This window comes from Anoplopoma fimbria, chromosome 2, assembly GCF_027596085.1.
Source record: "Anoplopoma fimbria isolate UVic2021 breed Golden Eagle Sablefish chromosome 2, Afim_UVic_2022, whole genome shotgun sequence".
Taxonomy (NCBI): Eukaryota; Metazoa; Chordata; class Actinopteri; order Perciformes; family Anoplopomatidae; genus Anoplopoma; species Anoplopoma fimbria.
This window is the reverse complement of record NC_072450.1, coordinates 7,264,241-7,286,660: the sequence shown is the minus strand read 5'-3', so window position 1 is coordinate 7,286,660 and position 22,420 is coordinate 7,264,241. Positions and strand designations below refer to the sequence as shown.

The window sequence follows — 22,420 nt, the reverse complement described above, 5'->3', positions numbered from 1 at the left end:
CGTCTCCTGGTTTTCCTCTCCCTCCATCACTCCGTGTATTTATGAGTGCAGGCATCAGGAGCTCTGGCGTGATGAACCGACATGTGTGCTGTCCCCAAAGCTGCAGCTTGACAGATACTGGGAGGGTTATTTAGAGAGTCGCACACACACCGTAACTTAATTAGTAAATCAATTAATTACAGCAGACTTGAGCACCCGACCTCCCTGTGAAACGACACAGGGACCAGGACTCTCTTACAGTGTTTGCAGATGACTTGGCGCCGCCGAAAATAAACACAAGCACTGGCTTTCTCATTGGCTTTCATCTGGGCCAAGACAGTTAACACCTAATAAGGATTAAACCCCAGACAGGATCCAGAAGTGAAGTAAAAACCCAAACAAGTTTTATTTAGATGTCACTAATGCAAAACACATGAAACCAAATGAAGTGGAAGCTAAATGTAGCCTGTGAAGACAAACTAATTAGAGGCAACGTGGAGCCTTCTGCGCTGTTGGTATGCCGTAAAATTTCAATTAAAAGCTGAGCCCCAATTAAACGCAAAGTCCCCTTTTACGTGTCGGGTGCGGCTGCATGTTTTGACAAAGAAACGCAGGTCTGAATCAGACGGCGGCTAACTTTTGTCAATATTTTCATGCTACAATTCGTTAGATTCTTCACAATTTTACGGAAAAGAGCACCAAAGTATAATTTATTCAGATCTACCAACATTGTACACAAGAAAAAAGACGACAAAGTGGTGTCTCCCTACCTTTTGAAGCAGGCATAAAGTCAGAATATGTGTCCGTTCCTTGATTATTTATTTTCCTTAAATCCGTAAGGGTCCACTGATCAAAGAATCAAAACCTTTTTCCTCAAAAAAAGTTAATTGCTCACTGGCTGCAAACTGTCTTCTTCAAACGAAGACTGCACTTTAATTAACTTATATAATAGTTACTCTTTGTCTTGCACAGTGTTGGGTACGCTTGTTTTTGTTACCTTGCTGGCCACAAAATGAGTGTCCCCAACTTTCCCCATAGAGTTTTCACACCTTTTCCTTTTAAAAATGAGTGAAGAGAGATACAATTTAGTTGTTTTGAGCCGAAAAAAATTAAATAACAGACGTTAAATACTAACCCAGAAGAAAAAAAAGTATGTTTTGGACCTGGTTGCCAGAAGCGATTCTGCTCAAAAAAACAAGAGAAAGCTCCAAACTTCCTCCTCATGTTTAAAATATTGCACTAAGCCTTAAGAGACAGGGATTTTCCAAACAGAACTGATATCTGTAGCAAATTTGTAAAACAAACAGTCACCCGAATATTGAAACTACACCGTTTCAACACAAGCAGTAATTGTTTCCACATGGACTGCTGATGCACTTGAGAGACGGAACAACAGCAGCCTAAATCCATTGTTGTGGTTACGTGCAGACATGCAAGGATGGGTTTTATGTATAAATATATCTTGATGTTCTCCTTTTTTTAAGTATTTCAATTGATATTGGATTGAAAGTAGAGAGAGAGATTCTTAAAAGAAGGTCTCTCCCAGTACTGCTGTAAGTGTGACATACTGTAGTAGTGCCTCTAGCTGGTGTTGAGGAAAAAAAAAATCACTTTAATATGAATCCATATAATATAAAATGTAACTAGATCATGATTACACAACAAAGAAGTTTCAAGTAGGCAAAAAATAATCCCCAAACACATTTGTTGCAGACAAGCCTCACGCAGGGAATCCTTCCGCTGCATCCGTCAGCACCACCCTTATTCCCTCTTCAAATCAAGAAGTGAGAATAGGCTGCTAAAAGGACCCCTTCCCCTCCAGCCAGACTCCATCCGCACTGAATAAAAAAGCCCCGGCCCACTTCAGGGAATTCGGTGTGCTCCATCATCTGCTAGCAGGGTCACGGCCGGGCCAGCAGGAGCGCTACGTGTAACGCCGTGAGCATGTGAATGTGTCAGCGCAGAGCAGCGCCGCGCACCGTGTTACTCTGTTGGCACCGTTTGTATCCGAGAGTGTATTCCTTTCCTTCAACAGCAGGCGCCGGTGTGAAAATGTGACAGTTAAACAATGTGGCACTACTGCACATATGGTGTTTGGCTGCGTGGCGATGGCCGTCACGAGGGCATCATGACTACTAAGTTATCGCTTTCACCGATCGAGGCAACTGCGTCGTTTGTCGTTGTTCCCGTCAAGCTGGCAATCAGGATGTGAAGGCCGCTCTGTCGCTTAACTTGACTCTATACACACACACACACACACACACACACACACACACACACACACACACACACACACACACACACACACACACACACACACACACACACACACACACATACATACAGCAGGGATGTATGTACTTTCATAAACTTTGTAATGATTCAACTCTGCGGTAATTTTGCAGTTGAGGTGTGTTTATGTTCAAAATAGCAATTTCCAAAAGTCAACATTATGTTATAATGAGCTTCTGATTAGCATGATGCAGCAGAAACAGAGATAAGAAGCCTGAAATGAGGAGAGGAGTCTGTAGTTGGCACTTAGAACAAGCTGATAAAGCGCAACTGGGGGATAAAATTGCTCTCCAAAAAATGAGTTGAATCTTTTTCCATTAAAAAAACCCACCAATTAACACCAAATGTACCTGTTCTTCAGTTACATCTTAAGCTCCCTACATGTAGCTGCAGGTTCTGTTCTACACTGCGGCTGCTATTATAATAATCATAATAATAAGCACCTTATCTCAACTTGCAGTCTTGAGAATAATTTGCCTTTGGTGGGATATTGTTGATTAAACAAACATGATAATATTGTTGTTTTATTTAGAACATTGTAGTTGTTTTTAGAAATGCTTGTGATCATGAAAAGGGGCATTTGATGGAGAATATTAATTATATGTAAATGTGAATACATTCCGGCAAAACTCTGCCTCGTAGCGAAATATATTGAAATTCAAATTAGGGGGATAAAGCCCTAAAATGTGAACACAGTGTCTTAACTGAAACACACACACACACACACACACACACACACACACACACACACACACACACACACACACACACACACATGTTAGCGTGTGATTAGTGAATGCGTTTCCCCCACTGGGTGCTGAAGGAAGCTGATCAGAGGTATTGTAGCCTAAATTGATTGTGAAGAGCTGAAATCAGCCTCCACCAAATTGCTGTTTATTCGAGCGCTGATGGCTAAGTAAGCGTTTGTGTTGTGGCTCTGTCTCTCAGGGGTGGCGATGACTATGCGTGTGTGTGTGTGTGTGTGTGTGTGTGTGCGTGTGCGTGTGTACAAGCTGAAGGGATGAACTTTTCTATGGGTTGTATTTACTCAACCGTGGTGGAAGCCTTTGCCTCATTTATAAATGGTCTGTCGCCTTAGTGCTAACTGCAAAATGTTATGGGTGTCTATTTTGCTCTTGTTTTTCACAGGAAAGCAAAGAAGGTCAGTCTTGTTATCATCACCAGTTTAGGGCCTCACTGTGTGTGTGTGTGTGTGTGTGTGTGTGTGTGTGTGTGTGTGTGTGTGTGTGTGTGTGTGTGTGTGTGTGTGTGTGTGTGTGTGTGTGTGTGTGTGTGTGTGTGTGTGTGTGTGTGTGTGTGTGTGTGTGTGTGTGTGTGTGTGTGTGTGTGTGTGAGATCTGACAATCTGTTTCAAACTCCTCACCAACGTGTGCCCTTTTCTTTTTTTTTTCTTTTCTTATATATTTTTTTACAATATAACACCTCTCCACCTCCAACACACACTCATCCAGGATGCCGATGTGATGTTTTTGGACGTAGACCGTCCTCTGGGTGCAGTAATTGGAAGCCCCACATGGCACAACAACATCACTTTCCTTTCACACCCTTCCCTTAGCTGCGGGCGGCTGACCCCTGTGAGCGGCGCCGCCGAAGCTGGAGCGTTTTATTTCCTCCTGTTAGCAGAGCCCCCCCCCCCGCCCCGCCTGTCCACCGAGGCCCTCCCAGTTTCCAGAAGCTAAAAGTAGAATAGAGAGTAACATCACAGCGGGTTGTGGGCATCCCGCTGCCTGCTAGCGTCGTGCGATAGCAGCTCCTCAGTGGGTCCAGCCCAGGGAGGCCGCTTTATTGGTACAGTTGGAGTCTGATTAGCTCCCTGTTTGTTAGCGAGGGGGGGGGGGTGCAGCGGTGCAGCTGCTCCCACTTCTGCAAACATCCTATTTGACCTTTTCAGCCCTTTTCCTGGCTGTTCAGCTCCACTCACTTTATACATTAAACGTTGCGAGTGCATGTGTACACACATACGCGCCGCTACACAGAGCTTTCTCTGAAATCAATGACTTCATCCCAGGCTCGCTCTGGTCCCCTGGAAAGGTTGAATTGTATTCGTGTACCTCCATGGTAATAACATACAAAGGCAGGCGGTGCAGAGGGAAAAGCGTGTGTTTCCAGTCCTGGGCATCGGTGGCGAAATGCTCTGGAGACGCACGGCATCACTGGATGTTTTGATCTGCTTGAAAAGACGAACCCCAAGAGGCCTCGCTTGCCTCTCCCAGCCAGCATGTGGAGCACGTGATGCATGTGATGCAGATTTGTCAAAGTGGGAAGGGAGGTGGTGGCGAGGAGTGGGGGGGTTGTTTACATTGTATAGCATAGTCGCACATCCTCATTTGCATACAGAGTCTGGGCAACCAGCTGTTGGCCTCATGATCGTGCATGTTTCTGTAAGTGTGTGTGTGTTGAAGCAATGCGTTCAGGGGGAAAAAAAAGTAATCCCACCCAAATGAACTCACCAGTGGCTCACGGATCAAGACGGTACATGTTTGATGGTGAAGGGACGCTGTATGTACACACAGTGGAGGATTAATTATTGATGCAGCCGAGCCCATTCAATTACTGTCGTAGTCGTCAGTTTTCCCCTACGTGTTCTGATCCTGTCTCAGTAGAATGTATATGACATTTTGCACATTCCCACACGTTAAATCCCTCCGCTTCATGTTTATTTTAAGAACCCAGAGCAGGGATTGTCATTTTTTTTTTTTGTATGAAATCCAAATTACCGGAACGTAAATTGCCAAAGGGCCAAAAGTGGATGCAAACGAAAGACCTACCACTGTCTCATCCAAAACAAACCCCATGTAAATGTCTTCTCCTTGTTGATGAAGGCCCACGGGGAATTTGATAATGTTGATTTCTGATGTGAAAAACAAGATAGATAGATAGATATATATAGATATATAGATATAGATATATCTATATATATATATATGAAATTGAACAAACTCTGCCATTTAAGAGTAAATGGCTGCAGGGTTTCAAAGCGATAGCTTCTCTAGTTGATAAACAAGAACACACGCAGATGTTTTTCAGCCGCCTGATGTATAGACGTACAAACAACCCCCTCAATCCCACTACAGCATTTGCTGCATCACCACATGGCATCCAGGAGGCCCATGGATCTATCAGATGTGTCCTCCCACACCCCACTTTGTCTCCGCCACCACAGGTGTGAGGAGTGTTTAGGGAGTGTGGAGACATAAATACATCTGTGACCCACTTCAAACCCTTTAAATCGGCATTCAGCGCTCTGTGCTTACCGAGACGGAGAAGCTGCGTTACGCCGTTTAGCATTCCTCAGTCAGATTGTTGACCTAAGCTGTTTTGTGTTGTCAAGCATGTAGCATTGAAAGTATGAGCCGGCAAAAACAAAAAGCTCGAAGTCCCGCTATTCAATATTCTGTGTGAAGTTATTTCTCCTTATTTACCTGACGTTGCTGTGTCCCCACTGGTCCATCATCATCATCATCATCATCACCTAAAGATTGTTGCAGAAAAGAAAATATTTCAACCACTTAAGACTTAATGAGGATTCATTTATGGGATTGCCATGTATTTCTTTTAATTAATGAAAAAACGAATTTCTCTCCTGAGAAACGAGCCAGATATCAAACATTTTCCGATCACTGTGGCCTAGAAAGTGAAAGTTTGAGGGGAAGATGCTGTTTGGAGAATCAGTACGAGACAGAGAGTTTCTTTTTCACTTTTTGGATTATGTCAGCGAGTTGAAACACCTCGACACTTTAAGCCTTTGTGAGGTTTTGATCTGCACTTTAATCTTGACTGTCTCTGATTATCAAAGGGGAATGTGTGCTGTCACTGATGTGCCCCACCAACCTGACTCTGCATCTCAGGCAGCTTTACCCTCGACCGATGATGAGGTGTTCACAATACAAGAGAGCAGTAATGGTGCAAAAAAATGTTATAGTCCTAACAAGTGGGTGAAATTAGCCGGGATTTAATTATTCCATCTTGTGCGCGAAGCACTTTCATCCCTTTTTTGATGAATGACTGCTTTTCATTTATTGTTGTATTGCTTGTAAGGCATTTTGTAAGTGTCAAAAACTGAGTTTAAAAATTGAGTTTATTATTGTTCTCGACAAGTTGGTCGAGAGGAAACGAAGAGAAAAACAACAACAACAAAAAAAACCTGCTCAGTCAGCCTCTTTCTCGCTCTCCACACTTTCTCTCCCCAGCTCTCACTTTGTCTTTCCGACTCCGTTTCCTTTGTCGGCGCATTAAGGAGCCGCTCAGACGTCAGGAGCTGTCAGCTTTGCTCATCTTTCCAGTCTTATCTTGAAAGAAAAGCAAGAGGAACGAGATTATAGGGGGGGAAAGGCAGCCACATTTGTCAGCAGTCGTCTTTCCTCCACATTTCCTTGAGAACCCATAGAAGTGTTGAGGGTTTTCTGTTGTTGCTTACATTTCCTTTTACATTGTTTTTGTTCAGAAGGAATCATTCCCCACATTTTCCCATCATGCCACTGTTGCATGTTCGTATGACAAAGACTTCCGGTTCTAATCGACAGTCTGCTTTGTGTGCCAGGCTTTCTGAGTACATTCATCCGTTCATTGTGCGACAGATAAAAGCAGTGACTCCGTAATGGACCGTGAGCTTCGTGCTGGATCTGTCTCCTCTGCAGTCGTCATTACCGAACCACATTAGACACGGAAACTAGTTCTGAGGAAATCCATTTAGCCGGAGCCTGGCCATGGCCTGCTGAATTCCCTCTGAAAAAAAAAGCCTATCTGTAGTTACAGTGCGGTGGGTGCTCCTGGCAGATATCTGCATTCAGTAGATTTATATGCTCTCTTGGTGGAGGTGCGTCGTCCGAGCCCGGCGAGGTAGGCCCCTCTTATCTTTGTACTCAGACGAGATGATGAAGAAACTACTTGACGCAACTTTACAGCTTCGCTCGCTGGGGAAACACAGCAAAGGATTATGGAGTTTAGCAGCGCAAGATAAAAGTTATGAGGCTCTAATCAGAACTTTAATGCTCCTCCAATTATTTTCATTTCAGAAAGGGCTTTGGCCTGCATTTGAATATTAAGATGAATGCTTTGCTTTGTATGTCTTTGTCTTGACTGTTTTGCGTATTGGTTCCCCAGATTTATTATGCAGATCCAGAGTAACCTTCCTCATTAAGCCTTAATGCCAGCCATTCATTACCTCTGGCACAGAGACTAATGGCACTATTAATCAGCTATGAATAGAGCCTGGCAGCAGCAGTGGGAAGCTGACACCTCCTTACAGTAACAGTTTGAAGCATGCATGTACAAGACAGATTGTCAGAAGGACACAGAAAACTGCCCAGCATGTCAACCACGCACAGCTGACAAGGTGTATAAAGATGCAAACTACATCTAATGCGCATATGCTTATCCCAGAATGCATTTCACACCGGGCTTTACAGTATCTCTCTGACACAGAAGTATGGTTTTCCTTATTGTTTTTGTAATATCCTTTTTTTCTTTAAAATGATTCCTCTCACACAGTTCAGTCCGCCTGTAGCAACAAAGTCAAACTGAAGGTTTTCTTTTGAAATATGTCGAGGCAAAACTGACTAACATGAAACATTTTTTCGACACATGGGATTCTCTTCTTTTTTCTTTTTTGGAGTTACATGTTTCAGACTGTTGTTTCATTCAAAGGGAAGGAAAAGGGCTTTAATGGGGAAATCTGGGTATTTGCTGAAATCCGCCAATGGCAATATTTCTTGTCTTATTTGTGAGCTGGAGCACAACTTGAGCCCTGCTTTAATAAAATCCTGTTTGCTTCTGCTGAATTTGCTGGCAGAAATTGTACGCAACCTTAAGTTTAAAGCAGCAGTCACTTCCGTTTGGCCTGATGATTACTTAAATGAGAGCTTCCTCTTCTTAGTAGATTAGTTGACTATTTGGGCGTTTTGTCCCTAGTTGAAGAAGATTTGATTGGTCATTTCAACGTTTCTTCATGCTGAATTACTTATTTCCCAGATACTTATGAGCACATAATGCACACAAGATTTCAAGTGTTGCTTTTGTGTGATACTTTGAGGAGAAACTCAGTCTCACAGATCGATTAGTTCACAGAATCGCGTGTTTGTCGGCTAAGAACTTCTTTGGTTGAAGACAGTCCTATTTGAAGGAGATCATTTAGAAATATGTTTCAAACATCTGTTAGATTTGTCAGTTTGTGTAGTTCAGGTGCAGCAGCTGTCCAGTTGTAAACCAGCCTTCATACTACCGCCTCTAGATTAGAAACGCAGCCTCCGATGGTAGCGCTCCCTTCCTGCTCTCTGCAGCCACCACCACAAACTCTACCCATCACATGCCTTTGAGTGTTAGTTAGTTAGTCTGGTTTTGGGGTCTGCTAATCCAAAGTAAAGAAGCAGGAGTTTTTGGTAAATATTTGGACTGCATATATATGAATCTCCCCCTTGCATCTGTTTTATCTGATGAAGATTCTTTATGTATTTATCACGAGTGGAACTTTGTCTCCAAGACTAATTTGTGACAATATTTGCTGTTTATTTTCACTACATGTAATCCTCTATGTTCTTTGGATTGTGTTCACGTTATGCAGGAAGTGCTTCCTCATCCACAAACAGTCTTCAAGCTCGTGTTCATCCCGTCAGCTTGCTCATGGATATGTAGTGATAACCTCGTGATGTATGTGAGACACCCGAGCGTTGCGCTTTTTCCTCTGCTGTGTGTTTGTGCGCGTCTTTATTAATGAGGATTATTGTTCGGCATCTGGTAATTTACACTGCAGTCAGAGAGCATTAGGGCGGTGATATGTTTCCCTTTGTTTTTTTGGCTCCATCCCAGCAAATTGGATTTGAAATGAAGCGAAGGCTTTGAGGTTAAAGTGTTGACTTCCAGCTTAAAGGCTATTTGAGATCGTTCACATCTGAATTGGTTGAAGCGAGGAGTTCGAGCCCTTTTTTATAGATTAGTCCCCCCCCTCTAAACATACAGACAATGCAACAAATGTTTTATTTTTTTTGACTCATCAGTCACCTGACCTCAATCCATTTTAGTCTTACTTGCTGAGGCGAAGACTGAAGGCAAAAAAAAAATCACTGAAATAAGCAAGAAGTGAAGACATCGAGCATCTGCTGATCTCTGAGCTGTAGCTTCAGCCAGACATCGACTTTTGCAACCAAACGTTGTTTATGATGAATTGATTTTTTTTTATTATTTTTTTTTTGAGATTTGTGTCGAATAATCTGAAAAGAAAGATTACAATCAGCCCTTTAACCTCATAAATCATTGTTTCCTTTCAAATCCAAGGTGAAGGGCAAAGAGCAAACACAACTTTCTAAAGACACACACACACACACGCACACACACACACACACACACACACACACACACACACACACACACACACGCACACGCACACACACACAGATGAGGTCATTCATGCAAACACTGTGACATTAATTCAAAGCTACAAACTCCTTGAGATGTTTGTGCAGATGCATGTTGATCCCAGTGAGAGAGTGAGAGTGGAGAAGTGTGTGCGGACCAAATGGCAGCAAATCACTCCAATCACAAAGGTCAATGAACGCTGGGGAATTTGAAATGTAAACAAATATTGAAAGCCAGGTTCGTGGTTAGTCCACATGCCAAGACAGACAAATATGCCAGCGGCCGCTTCGCATTTCTAAACAATTTTCTCCAGTAATAATACACCGTTTGCACACTGCACTTAGCGTACTCCCTCTTCCGTATTTCAGCTTTGCCCTCCAGTCAATTTCCTTGACCTGCAAACAAATGGAAATGTCATACAGACTGACATTCTTTCCGTATGGTTTCGTTTCGCCCACTTGCCAGGCAAATGGAAAGCAGATCTCGCTGAGTTTGTTCCTCCAAAAGAAACAACCACCAAATTAAATCACAAAGATTTCTGTGGCTAGGCTGTGGAATGTGACGACTGAAGTATTTAAAAAAGCATCATCCGTTCTCTGTTTGTTTCAGTTGAGAGAATCTAGACCTTTCAGGGTTTGAGTTGAGTCCTATTTTAATTATTTTGCTGTTTATAATTCTAAGCGTTGAATTCCCTGAACACATAGACGGTTTTCTTGTGTGCATTCAAAGGGCAGGAAAGTGGCTTCGTCCCAAAACAAAGTCAACCTCAGTTTGCCAGTTATTGAGTTGATACATTACATTACATTACATTACAGTCATTTAGCAGACGCTTTTATCCAAAGCGACTTACAATAAGTGTATTCAACATAGGTATTCAAGAGAACTACTAGTCACCAGAAGTCATAAGTGCATCTCCTTTCTTAAACAAGCATCTCAAAGCATAAACCAGAACAAAAGTATAGTGCAGAGGCAGATTACTATGAAAACAATAATTGCAACAGACTAATAAAAACGTCAATCATTTTAAATCACAAATGAATGGTGGGAAGTCCGTCTATGAACAAATGAAATGTATGATCTATGTTCTGCTCCCACTACCTGTTACACTAGAGAGCTGTGTGTAGAGCTGCATGTGTAGTCCCCCCCTGTATCGTGCTTTTATTTGTCAGCTTTGTGAGTGTAGTAGAAGTTGTTTTATTTCTGTGGTTCCTTGTCACGCCAAAAGGCCTTTTTTTGTTACGTTGTTGTTATTTTGTTTTTTCTTCTTTTTTTTGTTTCCTTCCTTTCTTCCGTCCCACTGTCATTTCCATTTCACCTCCTCTCCTCTCCTCCACCCCGTTTCTTTCGGACGCCCTCTGCGTGATGTCTCCCTCATCCCCCCCACGCTGCCTCTGTCTCCTGCCCCCTCCCCGTCTCGCTGCACCCAACCCGCCATCCCTCCCTTCTCCCTCCTCCCTCCTCCCTCCTCCCCGACCCAAAGATGTAGCCCTGCCCTCTTTCCCTCCCCCCTCACTGACTCCTAACACTACTGACCATGTAACGCCAGGCTCCGGAGGTGTGGTCAGTCCAGCGGGGCCCGCCCCCTCTGCCCCCGGGACGTCGTGGCTTCTCTGGTTTCCACCCGCTTCATCAAGCTCACCTGGCGCCCGCCAGCAGAACCCCACGGAGACGAGTTAACCTACTCCGTTTTCTACAGCCAGGACGGAACTAGCAGGTAGTACACACACTGAGCTGTAGCACTGCCAGGAGGGTACTGATACACACATTACTGTTGGAGTCAGCAGAGTATTAATATACATACGTTCCTGTGCAGGAGTCTCAGAACACTCTGAAAATATCTAATTAAAGCAGTTAAAGCACTTATCATAGCAGTAAGTGTTTATTAATTAAAAACAAACTTCCTTCCTCAAAGGATTACTTCTCCAAGCATCAACAAAACAATAATTCAGTTCAAACCCTTTTTTTTTCTAAGTGCCTCTGTGATAATTTCCCCCATCTTCACGTGCAGAGGATTTAATGCTTATGACTGAAGGACATTTAAGAAGCTGAGAGGTTTTCCACAATTTCTCTACAGTGTTTTTGCTATTTTTTATTTATTTTTTATGTATTCTCTGTAAAATAGCTGTAAGTCATTTTCAGAAGTGGCCCGATACATTAAAAAGGTTTTACTTGCTTGTGCAAGAGCTTTAGATGCAAATGAATAAATAACTGTGTGCAAATGAACAGAGCGTTCAAATACTATTTACACAAACCAGTGTGGCTACAGATGTGCTATGTAGCCTCAAACTAACTATACTGTGTCTGCTGTAGAATGCAATGCTCATCATTAGCCAATGACTTGTATTAGTTGATGGACAGCAAATAAGTCTTTTGAGTCATTTTCCAAACATTGAATGTACAGCCAGAGATTAACCCGAGCTCTGGGAAGACTACTACTTTTATAGACTAAATAGTATATCTGTTTATTGAAAAAGAAATTTAAAGATTTGTAGATCAACAACAATAATGACAACAATGCATTTAGGGAGCAAATATGCACCCTGACGTCTATTATCAAAGTACTGTATAATACACAATTATTTATAACTAAACTTTGTACCGTACCAAACATTTTGAATACATTGAATCCATCAGTTCGTTCAGTATCCAACACGTTTTGTCGTACACTAAACCTTTCAATTCTTTTCTAACACGCTTTAAATGTAACATGTTGTTTTTTCTAAATAGAAGACATATGTGTTTCTAAATGTTCTGCTTCTGTGTGTGTGTGTGTGTGTGTGTGCGTGTGTGTGTGTGTGTGCGTGTGTGTGTGTGCGTGTGCGCATCAGGGAGCGAGTGGTGAATACCAGCCGTCCAGGGGAGATGCAGGTCACCATCCAGAACCTCATGCCAGACACCAAATATCGCTTCAGGGTTGTGGGGCACAACAGCAACGGCCAGGGAGAGAGCTCTGCAGCGCTCAAAGTGGCCACCCAGGCTGAAGGTAAAGACACACACACACACACACACACACACACACACACACACACACACACACACACACACACACACACACACACACACACACACACACACACACACACACACACAAACATCCTTTTATATGTGCTCAGTAAACAGGACACATAAACATAAAGCCGAACTCCAGCCAGTTTGTTGGAAACGCGCTCACGCTGGCACACCGATGCAAACAGGACGCACTGGAAAGGAGCGCACACATGTGCAAATAAACATTCACACAAACAAATATTCACTCACAAATAGCATACGCTCACATCAAACAGAGACACCATACACACACACACACACACACACACACACACACACACACACACACACACACACACACACACACACACACACACACACACACACACACACACACACACACACACACACACAGAGGAGGCTGTTTGGTGCTGTGCGTTAAAGCAGACCACCCAACAGCAGACCAGACAAATGCAGCGTTTTCTTCTTATAAGCCTCTGCTTGTTTATGCCCCAATATTTACAGTATAATCCATCTGTGTGTTTGTATGTGTGTGTGTGTGTGTGTGTTGCTTTAAACCGTGCATACCTGAGTAAGGAATGTCTGAAATTAGTATTCCAGGTATTTTTTCTGAAACATCTCCCTCGTCCAGTCTGAACAGAGATGCTTCACAGAAGCTCATTAGGATGCTTTGAGTGGAGAACACATGTGAATTATTGAGAGGACAAAGGGCTTCTCTGCTCCGTCCTTTCTCTTTGTGTTCGGGTGTGTAAGCCTCCCGACGTCCGCTGTGTCTCCCCCGCATTTAAACAGTGCTGTGACGGGGATTTCCCTGCACACCGTCGGGGTGGACGTCCCTCACCTCTTGGCTCAGCCACAGCTCAGTCTCTGTCACTTTGTAGGTCAGCCGCCGTCTCTCTACCTGCGTCCTTGGTTGGAGGGCGGACGGATCACACACTCACACACAAATACACACACACACACACACACACACACACACACACACACACACACACACACACACACACATAGACTACACGTTGTTGCTGCCAGCAGGCGCCTAGACACCCGCGGGGGAAGCAGTGAGGTCGGCCTGTACCTGTGCAGTAAATCTCTTGTCGTGTGTGGACACTTTCAGTGTAAGAACATGCTACGAATTGGAGCTTAAACTTCTGACCTGCGCCTTAGTGCCTGGCATGTGCACACAACGCTGCACCGTATCACCGTTCTGCAGAGGCTGGCTCCATACACCTACACACACACACACACACACACACACACACACACACACACACACACACACACACACACACACACACACACACACACACACACACACACACACACACACAAACGCCTCTGAGCTCCTCTCCTCTGTCAGGAACACCTGCAGCAAATACAAGATATATACAGTGCAGACATATATCTGTGTGTGACAGTCAGCACTTTAACCTCACTGTTTCATTTTAAATCCGATGTGCCACAGAACAGGAGGCAACAAGAAATGTCACTTTCCATATACTCACTGACATATTCTGTATAAAGCGCAGTCACAATATATCAGAGCGGTGATACATATGTTGTTATGTTAGCTCTGTCCTCCAGCACGCTGGACATGAAATCAAATATTTACTCAGACTAACATGGTGACTGTCAGCTTTAATTTAAGTGTGTTTACATTTGCATCAGATGGACAGTTTGGAAATACCAGCTCTATTTATCCACAGTCCCCAATTCTCAGGGGATGTAAAGTAATCGGACAAGTTCTCATAAACGTACACGTGTGTTAATGTTTATCTTCTCATTAGTTTTTTTTTACAAGATGTCAGATCTTACTTAAAGCTTAACAGATGTAATCTTCACTACATGGCACCAAGTGTAAAGGGAGACTTATTATATTTGTGTAAGCTTTTGATTTAAGATCATATACCAGATTTCTAAACATACAAGATGGACATTTTTGCCCATCCCTTTCAATCTCACAAAAAGTAGAGCTGATACACAGACACATTGTAATAGTCTGTCTAATCCAGCGTCCTATCTTGACTAACCAGATAAACTATCGCACTGAATATAAGCTTGAGGCCGACGTTGTTGGAATGCAAGATGCACATTGATGGTTTTGTGGCGGCAAACCTTCAGTTTGTTTAGTCATGGGAATAACAAGAAAATCAACATGGCCGTCAGCCGAGTCCAGAGGGGACAGATCAGACCGCTCGTGCTAACACGTGGGACATGTGGCTTTGAAGAAGCCAGGAAATGGTTTTTTTTTGGCAGCAATAGCTGGGAATTGCTTGATTGCCTTTCTGTCTTCCAGATGTAACACAATGCATCAAAGATGGAGAGGCGCTCAAGATAAAACAAAATTGTCATGTTTGACGGTTTTCTAACTTCTGCTCTCCTACTTCAGTGCAAGTGCCCGGCCCTGCTCCTAACCTGCAGGCGGTATCCAACGCGCCAACCTCCGTCTCTCTGAGCTGGGACAAACCGCTCACTGGCAACGGAGAGATGCTCACCTACAAGTTGTACTACACCGACAAAAGCTTTGGCACCGAACAGGTGGGGGTTTGGTCTTCACTCACTCAGCTGTAATTTATGATAGCAGGAGTTTTCAGGAATCTCGAACATGCACAGGCTTTGGTGACAGTTGCTCCAGATTGATTTTTTTAAATTTTATTTTACATCACCTTTCAAAATGAAGTTTCAAAGTGCTTCACACAGAAAAATAGATTTAGAAACAAAGAAACAAAATGATAAAAAGACTGACGTAAAAAGACATTATAATGGATGAAAATCTAAATAATTTGATACAGAAATGAATGAGAGGATATGCTTTCAGATTAGCATACATTTAAAAAAAAAAAAAGAAGAGTTTAAAAGATAATCCTGACTCCGCCATCATACATATATAATATTAATATATCTTGATTACAATGGTTCCTTGTGTGTTTTGCCTTAATTCTATTGATGGCATATTGTTGCGAGTTAGACATAAATATGCAGTTCATGCCATTGTCTCACTACTCCCACTTCCAAGACCTTGTAATCTGTGAAGCACTGTGTGAAGCTGACACTTTCTTTTTTCAAGGTCCGTTAGATACAGAAAATAAAATGATTGCATAGCCTAAGTTATACTGTGATGATGTAAGGAGTTGCTAATCCTTTGCCAAACAACTCTTTGACCTGCTGTTTGGCCTCGCTCTCGATTGTACGTCTCACACAAAAAAAGGTATTGTGCAAAAAATAAAGCAGATATGATTCACCAAGTCGTTCTCTGTAGGTCTAACTCTGTCGCAAGGGTGGAATTCAGCCGGTTAGATATTGAGTCAGCCTCGGCAGCAGCAGCAGTGTGCGAGCCAGTGAGGCATTAAAAAGCCTTTAATATGATAATGGATGAAACGTCAGCCAGCGCACCGAGTAACGATGCCTCAGCTCCCTGGAGAAGGGAGCCAGAGATGAGGTGAAAAAGGCATGAGATGTGGGGAGGGAGGAAAAAGAAAGAAAGAGGTGAAGGAGAGTGACGGAGCAGAGATGAAGTCAGAAAGACGCAGAGCTCAAAGGTCATGAAATATTAAAGCACAGAGGGCAAGTCGAGGACAACCCGTGATGCATCTTCAAGGGCGATGCGGTTACAGCCGATCATCCGCCCCGAGTTCAGAGGTTGTGATTGGCCCGCCCTGGAAGCGAGATTAGATTTTTCTCAAAGTCTAGGCTTATTACTCCAAATGTCACAAGAAGAGAGCTGAATGCTGATTAGTGTGAAGTAATTGGGCGCATGCCAGTGAGCCAGCCCAATTTGTAAATGAAAAAGTCGTGATCACAGACGGGATAATTTGATTCTCAGTGGAAGATTACGTTTTTTAACACCGAATTACAAACAGAAGTGTTGGCGTGATGACGGCAGGCATCACTTGTCGTAAAATTCACACGAAATTCTGCAATTATGTCAGTAGTGAGATTCTCAAATCAACGTAGGTTTTGTCCTTTTTTGCATGTAATCTTTTCAAGTAATAAACATGTTTCCTTTAAGCTTAACATCATTTGTTAAATCATTTGTTGTTGTTTTTTCCTTTTTTTTTATATATCACTTATGAAGATATATTTTGCTTTATCTGAGAATGTTTCAATGTCCAAGTTGAAGACAGTAAAGGGATAGTTCTATGAGGTACTTATCCTCGGTCATTGTGTTATCTTTTTGGAGGACCAGACAGTAGTACCAGCACAGAAGCAAAGCCATGTAGCGCTGTGGACGGGGGCAGCAGCTAAACTTCACATCTTAGCAACCTAAAACAAAGGCCAACAAAAAATAATCAACGTCAGTTCAAGTGAACGCTATATTTAGAATATTTTCGCTAGTTTACCTTGTCCTCAGACAGCTATACAGTCCATGTTTCCAACGGGGAACTGAAGCCGTTATCTATTCTCTGTCCAAAGCCACCAGACTTCATTGACAAAAACAGTAATTTTATCCGGCAGAACACAGGAATTGCTGGTCTCCTTCTGCCTCAATTGGTTAGTTTGTTTGTCTCATTGTCACAATAACACAATAAACCTAAGTCATCGAGTCAACGGTAAACCAGCAACTCCCGTGTTCCGCAAGATAAAATGACAGTTTTATTTCTAGTAGAGTCTGGTAGCTTTGTTGAGAGCATAGATGGATATAACAGCTTCAGTTCCCCATGGGAAAGAGCTGTCTGACAGCAAGGTAACCCTGTGAAAATATTCTAAATATAAGGTGTACTTCAACTGATATAGATATTTTTTTTTTTAAGGTGAGCCTTTATTTTAGGTGGCCAAAAAATATTTTCTGCTGCCACCCTCCGCAGCAGTACTTTGCTTCCGTCTGCTCCTACAAACTGTGGGCTACCGAACGCCATCTACTGTAAACACTGACTTAGGATATGTATTTGTAGTCGCACTATTCTGTTTTAGATTCTAAAGAAAACTGACTGACCAGGTCTGTTTCTCCTCTTCCCTCCCTCTCTTTCAGGACGTCGACGTCGATAGTCAGTCGTACACCATGAATGGGCTGAAGAAGAACACAGAGTACAATTTCCGTGTTGTGGCCAACAACCAGCACGGTCCAGGCGTCTCCACGGACGACATTGTTGTTCGCACGTTGTCTGACGGTCAGTTCATTAACAAAGAGACAGTCTACAGAGAGTTATTTTAGTTTATGACATACCCTGATTTATTTTAACACCACTGTACGTGTGAGACATGTCATGCATGCATTTGACATAGCCTACAGTAAGTTGTTTTCACAGTCTAAATGTTACTTTGCTGTAGAACAGTGCAGTGAATAAATCTTGTTTTTATTAGCGGTAACCTGCAGATTATTTTCTCCACAATGCCATTATTCTTTTGGTCTATAAAATGTCAGAGATATAGAAAATCACAATTTCCCAGAGGCCAAGGTGGCATCAACAAATCGCTTTATTTGTCAGACCAACACTCCAAAACATAATTATTCATTACTGCCATGTAAGCAAAACAAAGCAGCAAATACTCACAAATTAGAGTCTGGAACTGCTCGAAAAAAAAATTGGATCAATTAGACATTTCTGTCAATTAACTAATTAATTAATCAGCTAATCTAGTTTTGTTTTACACTCAAGAACTTGTTTTCTTTTGTTTCACAGTACCAAGTGCTCCTCCTCAAAACCTCACCGTGGAGGTCCAGAACTCAAAGGTAAGACATTTTGCTGGACCTGTAACTGGTCGAGATGTTTCTGTTGTCTTATGGTGCTTTCACACCTAACCTGTTTCGGGTTCACTTTAAACAAACTCGGGTCTGTTCGGCCGTTTAGTACGGTTCATTTGAGCTGGTGTGAAAGCCATCAATTGAACCCTGGTGCAGACCAAACAACCAACCTGAGACTGCTTGAAAAGGTGGGTCTTGGTCCGGTTCCTGGCGGACTCTAGTGCGGTTTGCTGTGGTGTAAAAACAAACCAAACGAACCACAGGATTTAATGATCGCAGACATGTGATTTTCAGCATGATTTTAAAAGCTAGACTACCAATAAATCCATCTGCTGATAGTGGAATCTGTTCAGGAACCCATCCTATAAATGACCTCTACAAGTCTTTATAAATGTAAAGTGCTGCATAAACGTATTCAGTTACTGGAATTTAATTTCTCCACTTGGTGACTTTTGATGATGCAGGATGACAATGGCTAAAAATATCCAATGAACGAGTAACAGTCAGTCTATATAACTTCATGTTTACTCTTCTTGGTTCATTTCCAAAAAGTGAGTGTAAACAGGATGCAACAGTGTACCTTCCTTCCTTTGATCCGGACCAAATGAACCAAACTCCAGGTGTGAAAGCATCCTTATTGAGGACTTACAGTTCATTTTTTCACAGTGGGTGCGCACACTCCCACAGATGCAAAATACACCAGTGAGCAATGCACCTGAACTTCCAGCAGCTCAAGTGTTTCCTCCACCGCGCCTGTAGCTGCCTCATCAAATCCACAAACACTCACTCGCTCACTCGCTCACACAAACAAACAGTTGAGCAAACACCGTACGTAGCCTGCAGGCCAGAACGCCGTTGTTTCTCTGTGTGATTAGCTGCGTCAGAGGCCTGTGGCCCCAGCTGGTTAAGAGGGAGCGTGAACCCTCATCGATCCTCTCGTCGGCAGGAGACTCGCCTGTCAGAAGGTTTTATCCTCTCCATCCCTCTCCATCCCTCTCCATCTGTACAGTATCCAGAAAAGGAACCTTCTCAGTCTAAATGGATACGGAGCAATATTTAAGAGTTAACTAAATGTTATACTTTAATCTAACTGTTTTAACTAAATTAGCCCAGTTAACATAGATGTATATAGGTGTCTTTTGACTTATTGAAATGCTATGTTCAAAGCTACAAAGCCATTTCACCTGTTGGTTACAATATTTATAGAATAAATTCACACTAGATTTGTGTGAAGCTGAGATTACGTTTATCTAGATTGAATTTATTTGAGATAACTGGACCAAATTTCTCACAGGCCAAGCAGACAACCTCTGGTGTCTCACACAGTATCACTGTTAAATCAGATCCATTATAGTAGAACATACTGTAGTTCATGTGTGAGGCCCCTGGTTAGATAAGCCTGCAGGCTTCACAGCAGGTTCCTGATTAAAGAAGGAAGCGGTCTCTGCTGCCTGTCTCTTTTAGCCATTTGATCTTCAAACAGAGAGCTGTAGGTCTGTTTATTGTATATTTTCACCCGAGTGATGGATTAAATTTGAACCAAATAACAAAGATGTTTCTCACTCATGACATGTGAGTAAGAACGTGCAAACAGAGAGCAGCAAAACCTCGGGGTGCTTGCATTGACTACAAAAGCGTCAGACGGCGCTTTTAGCCCTTTGCTGGTCGATGCAGATCCCAAGTGAGAGAGAACTGTCAAAGCAAACTAGGGTGGAAAAAAAAAAAAAAAAACTGGTAGACAATCCTATCACACACTCCCAGCTTGAGTGAGAACTGGCCACCCATGCTGAGGGGATACTCAGTGGAGATTTGTGGAGAGAAAAACACTCTCATGCTAATGCTGAGAGTAAAAATGAAGAGGAGAGGCAGGAGTTGTAGAAGAATAGTTTTTTTTTTTAATTTATTTTTTTGAATGGACAGTGTTCATCCACCCAGACAGACCCCATTTAAAGCTGAGAAACAAACATCTGGCGTCCTTTATTCCTAAGAGTTATTGAAATTAATGATCTATTTTTTTCATTTGTTGTTATTGTGTTTAATTATGAATGTACATCAGTAATTATGGTGCTAGTATATAGATACAAAGCATTTATACAATAAACTGTTGGATACGCCCGAGACAAATGGGAGGGAAAAAACTAATTGACATGCATTTCACACTCGGTCTTCTCTTTGGGCCTTGTCGAGCAGAACCGCACATCTTTTACCTGCAAGGCAACCTGAAAATCCTGTTTTTGTGTTCTTATTTTGTGCCTTCTTTTCCCCACTTTTGGTATCTTTTCTCTGTGATTTTGACAAAAGTAAATTAATCCAAAAACAGGTTTTTTTATGATTGAGGGGGAAGAAGACAGAAACGCCGAGCTGGGACCGATAGTGTAATAAGAAAAATGGAATAATTGAACACACTTAACACAAATTTAATTGCACAATTCCCTCGACTTGGCTGGGGAGGAACGCGTGTCTGTTTGTGTGTGTGTGTGTGTGTGTGCCCCCTACATGTATTCAGGCTTTTGTGCATCAGTGTGACAGTGGGGAAGCGTTAATTAACTCTTCTCCCACGCTGGGCTACCCCCCACCTATCTCTTTAAACACACACACACAAAAACTCGAATCCCACAACGGTGCAGCGTGGGCCCGCCGGTAAAAGCTCCTCCACTCATCACTCTGCCTCAGAGTCTCTGCAGGGTTAACCGGACCACATGCACACGTGCACACCCCACTAATCGGGACACCTCCTTCTGTTATTCATGCGTTTATTTCTTCCCAATGCGTCAATCTGCACTGCGTCACCGGTGCTCAGAGGGGTGTTTGTTTTAGCGGGATCCTCCCATTTGCCCCCACTGTCAGAAGCGGAAGGGAGGGGAGGGGCAGGTGAGACGGTGTTAAATCTGGCCGACAGAACAGTAAACCTGCAGAGTGACGTTAACACAAACACACATGCCATGTGGGAAGGTGTGAGGATAACTTCTAAGCCGTGAGGTCACCTTCACAGCTGCAGGCCCCCAAAACCAGACGGGTCCACATGTGCTGAACATAGTTTTCTTTGTTTAATCCACCCTCATATTTTCCTCCCTCAGAGCATCATGCTCCGGTGGCAGCCCCCGCCCCTTAACGGCCAGAATGGGGAGATCACCGGCTACAAGATCCGATACCGGAAAGGATCTCGACGGAGTGAAGCAGCCGAGACCACCGGAGGGACCCAGCTTTTGAAGCTCATTGACGGTAATGGGAACAGAAGTTATTCTCCTCTTTTGCATTTTTTTCTTTTTTTTTTTTCCAGAAAGTCTTCCCAGTGATCCCCTGCAATTGTGTGTGTGTGACTGTGGTGCTTTTATTACTTAATGTGTAAGTGGAGAGAATCTGCAGACCGAGTTCAGACCAAGCACTTCACGTTCAGTTACTGCAGAGATTGACAGCATACATGAAATACATTTCAAATGTCACTCTGCTACTCACATTTTGTTATAAATGTGCCAGAGTGGTCCACTTGGTGTAAACAGGGCCATTGGAATAATGACACAGTGAGTGATTTGTGCCCTTCAATCTAAACTTCTAAGCTTGCCTACAGCAGCATTATATTCAAATCCAAAGTCTGTCTACAATTCATCTGTGGTACATTTTTCTATAGATCATGATGTTAAAATGGCGGATCCAGAATGAAAAATCTCTTTGTTTTGTTTTCATCTAAGGGACTACAGATCCCTGTGTTCCCTTTTGATGCTTTTTATAGGTCCCACATCAAAACGTTCATGCCATCAGACTCCATTTTATCTCTGCTGTATGTTTCTTAGATGCCGTCAGCTAAGTCAGACGCGCTAGGATATTTGAAATCTTGATCTTGAAGCTAAAAGACACGTCGGAGATGCTGTTTGTTGTCTGGCTGAAAAGTTTGTTTATTTAGTCAACATCTGCATTTCATCCGAACACTTTGAGATGGAGTTACATCTCTTACTGTACCCCAATGTTACTCGCTGCTACCGACAAAATATGCACAGTATCACCAGAGACACACAGCAATGGTGATTAATATTAGATGTTGTCTCAGCAACTTTCAAGTGGCCCGGCCTCCTGCTGCGTGCTGCATCA

The 22,420-nt window shown here is 42.8% G+C and overlaps 1 protein-coding gene across 1 annotated transcript in view; it reads left to right on the top strand.

Moving 5' to 3' along the window:
- The window catches only part of neo1a (neogenin 1a), a 162,519-nt gene that overhangs the window by 118,690 nt on the left and 21,409 nt on the right, over positions 1-22,420 (top strand). The window contains 7 exon segments of the mRNA XM_054610588.1: positions 11,123-11,227; positions 11,230-11,356; positions 12,471-12,625; positions 15,041-15,189; positions 17,621-17,759; positions 18,273-18,322; positions 21,412-21,556. Coding sequence (XP_054466563.1) covers positions 11,123-11,227; positions 11,230-11,356; positions 12,471-12,625; positions 15,041-15,189; positions 17,621-17,759; positions 18,273-18,322; positions 21,412-21,556 — 870 coding nt within the window.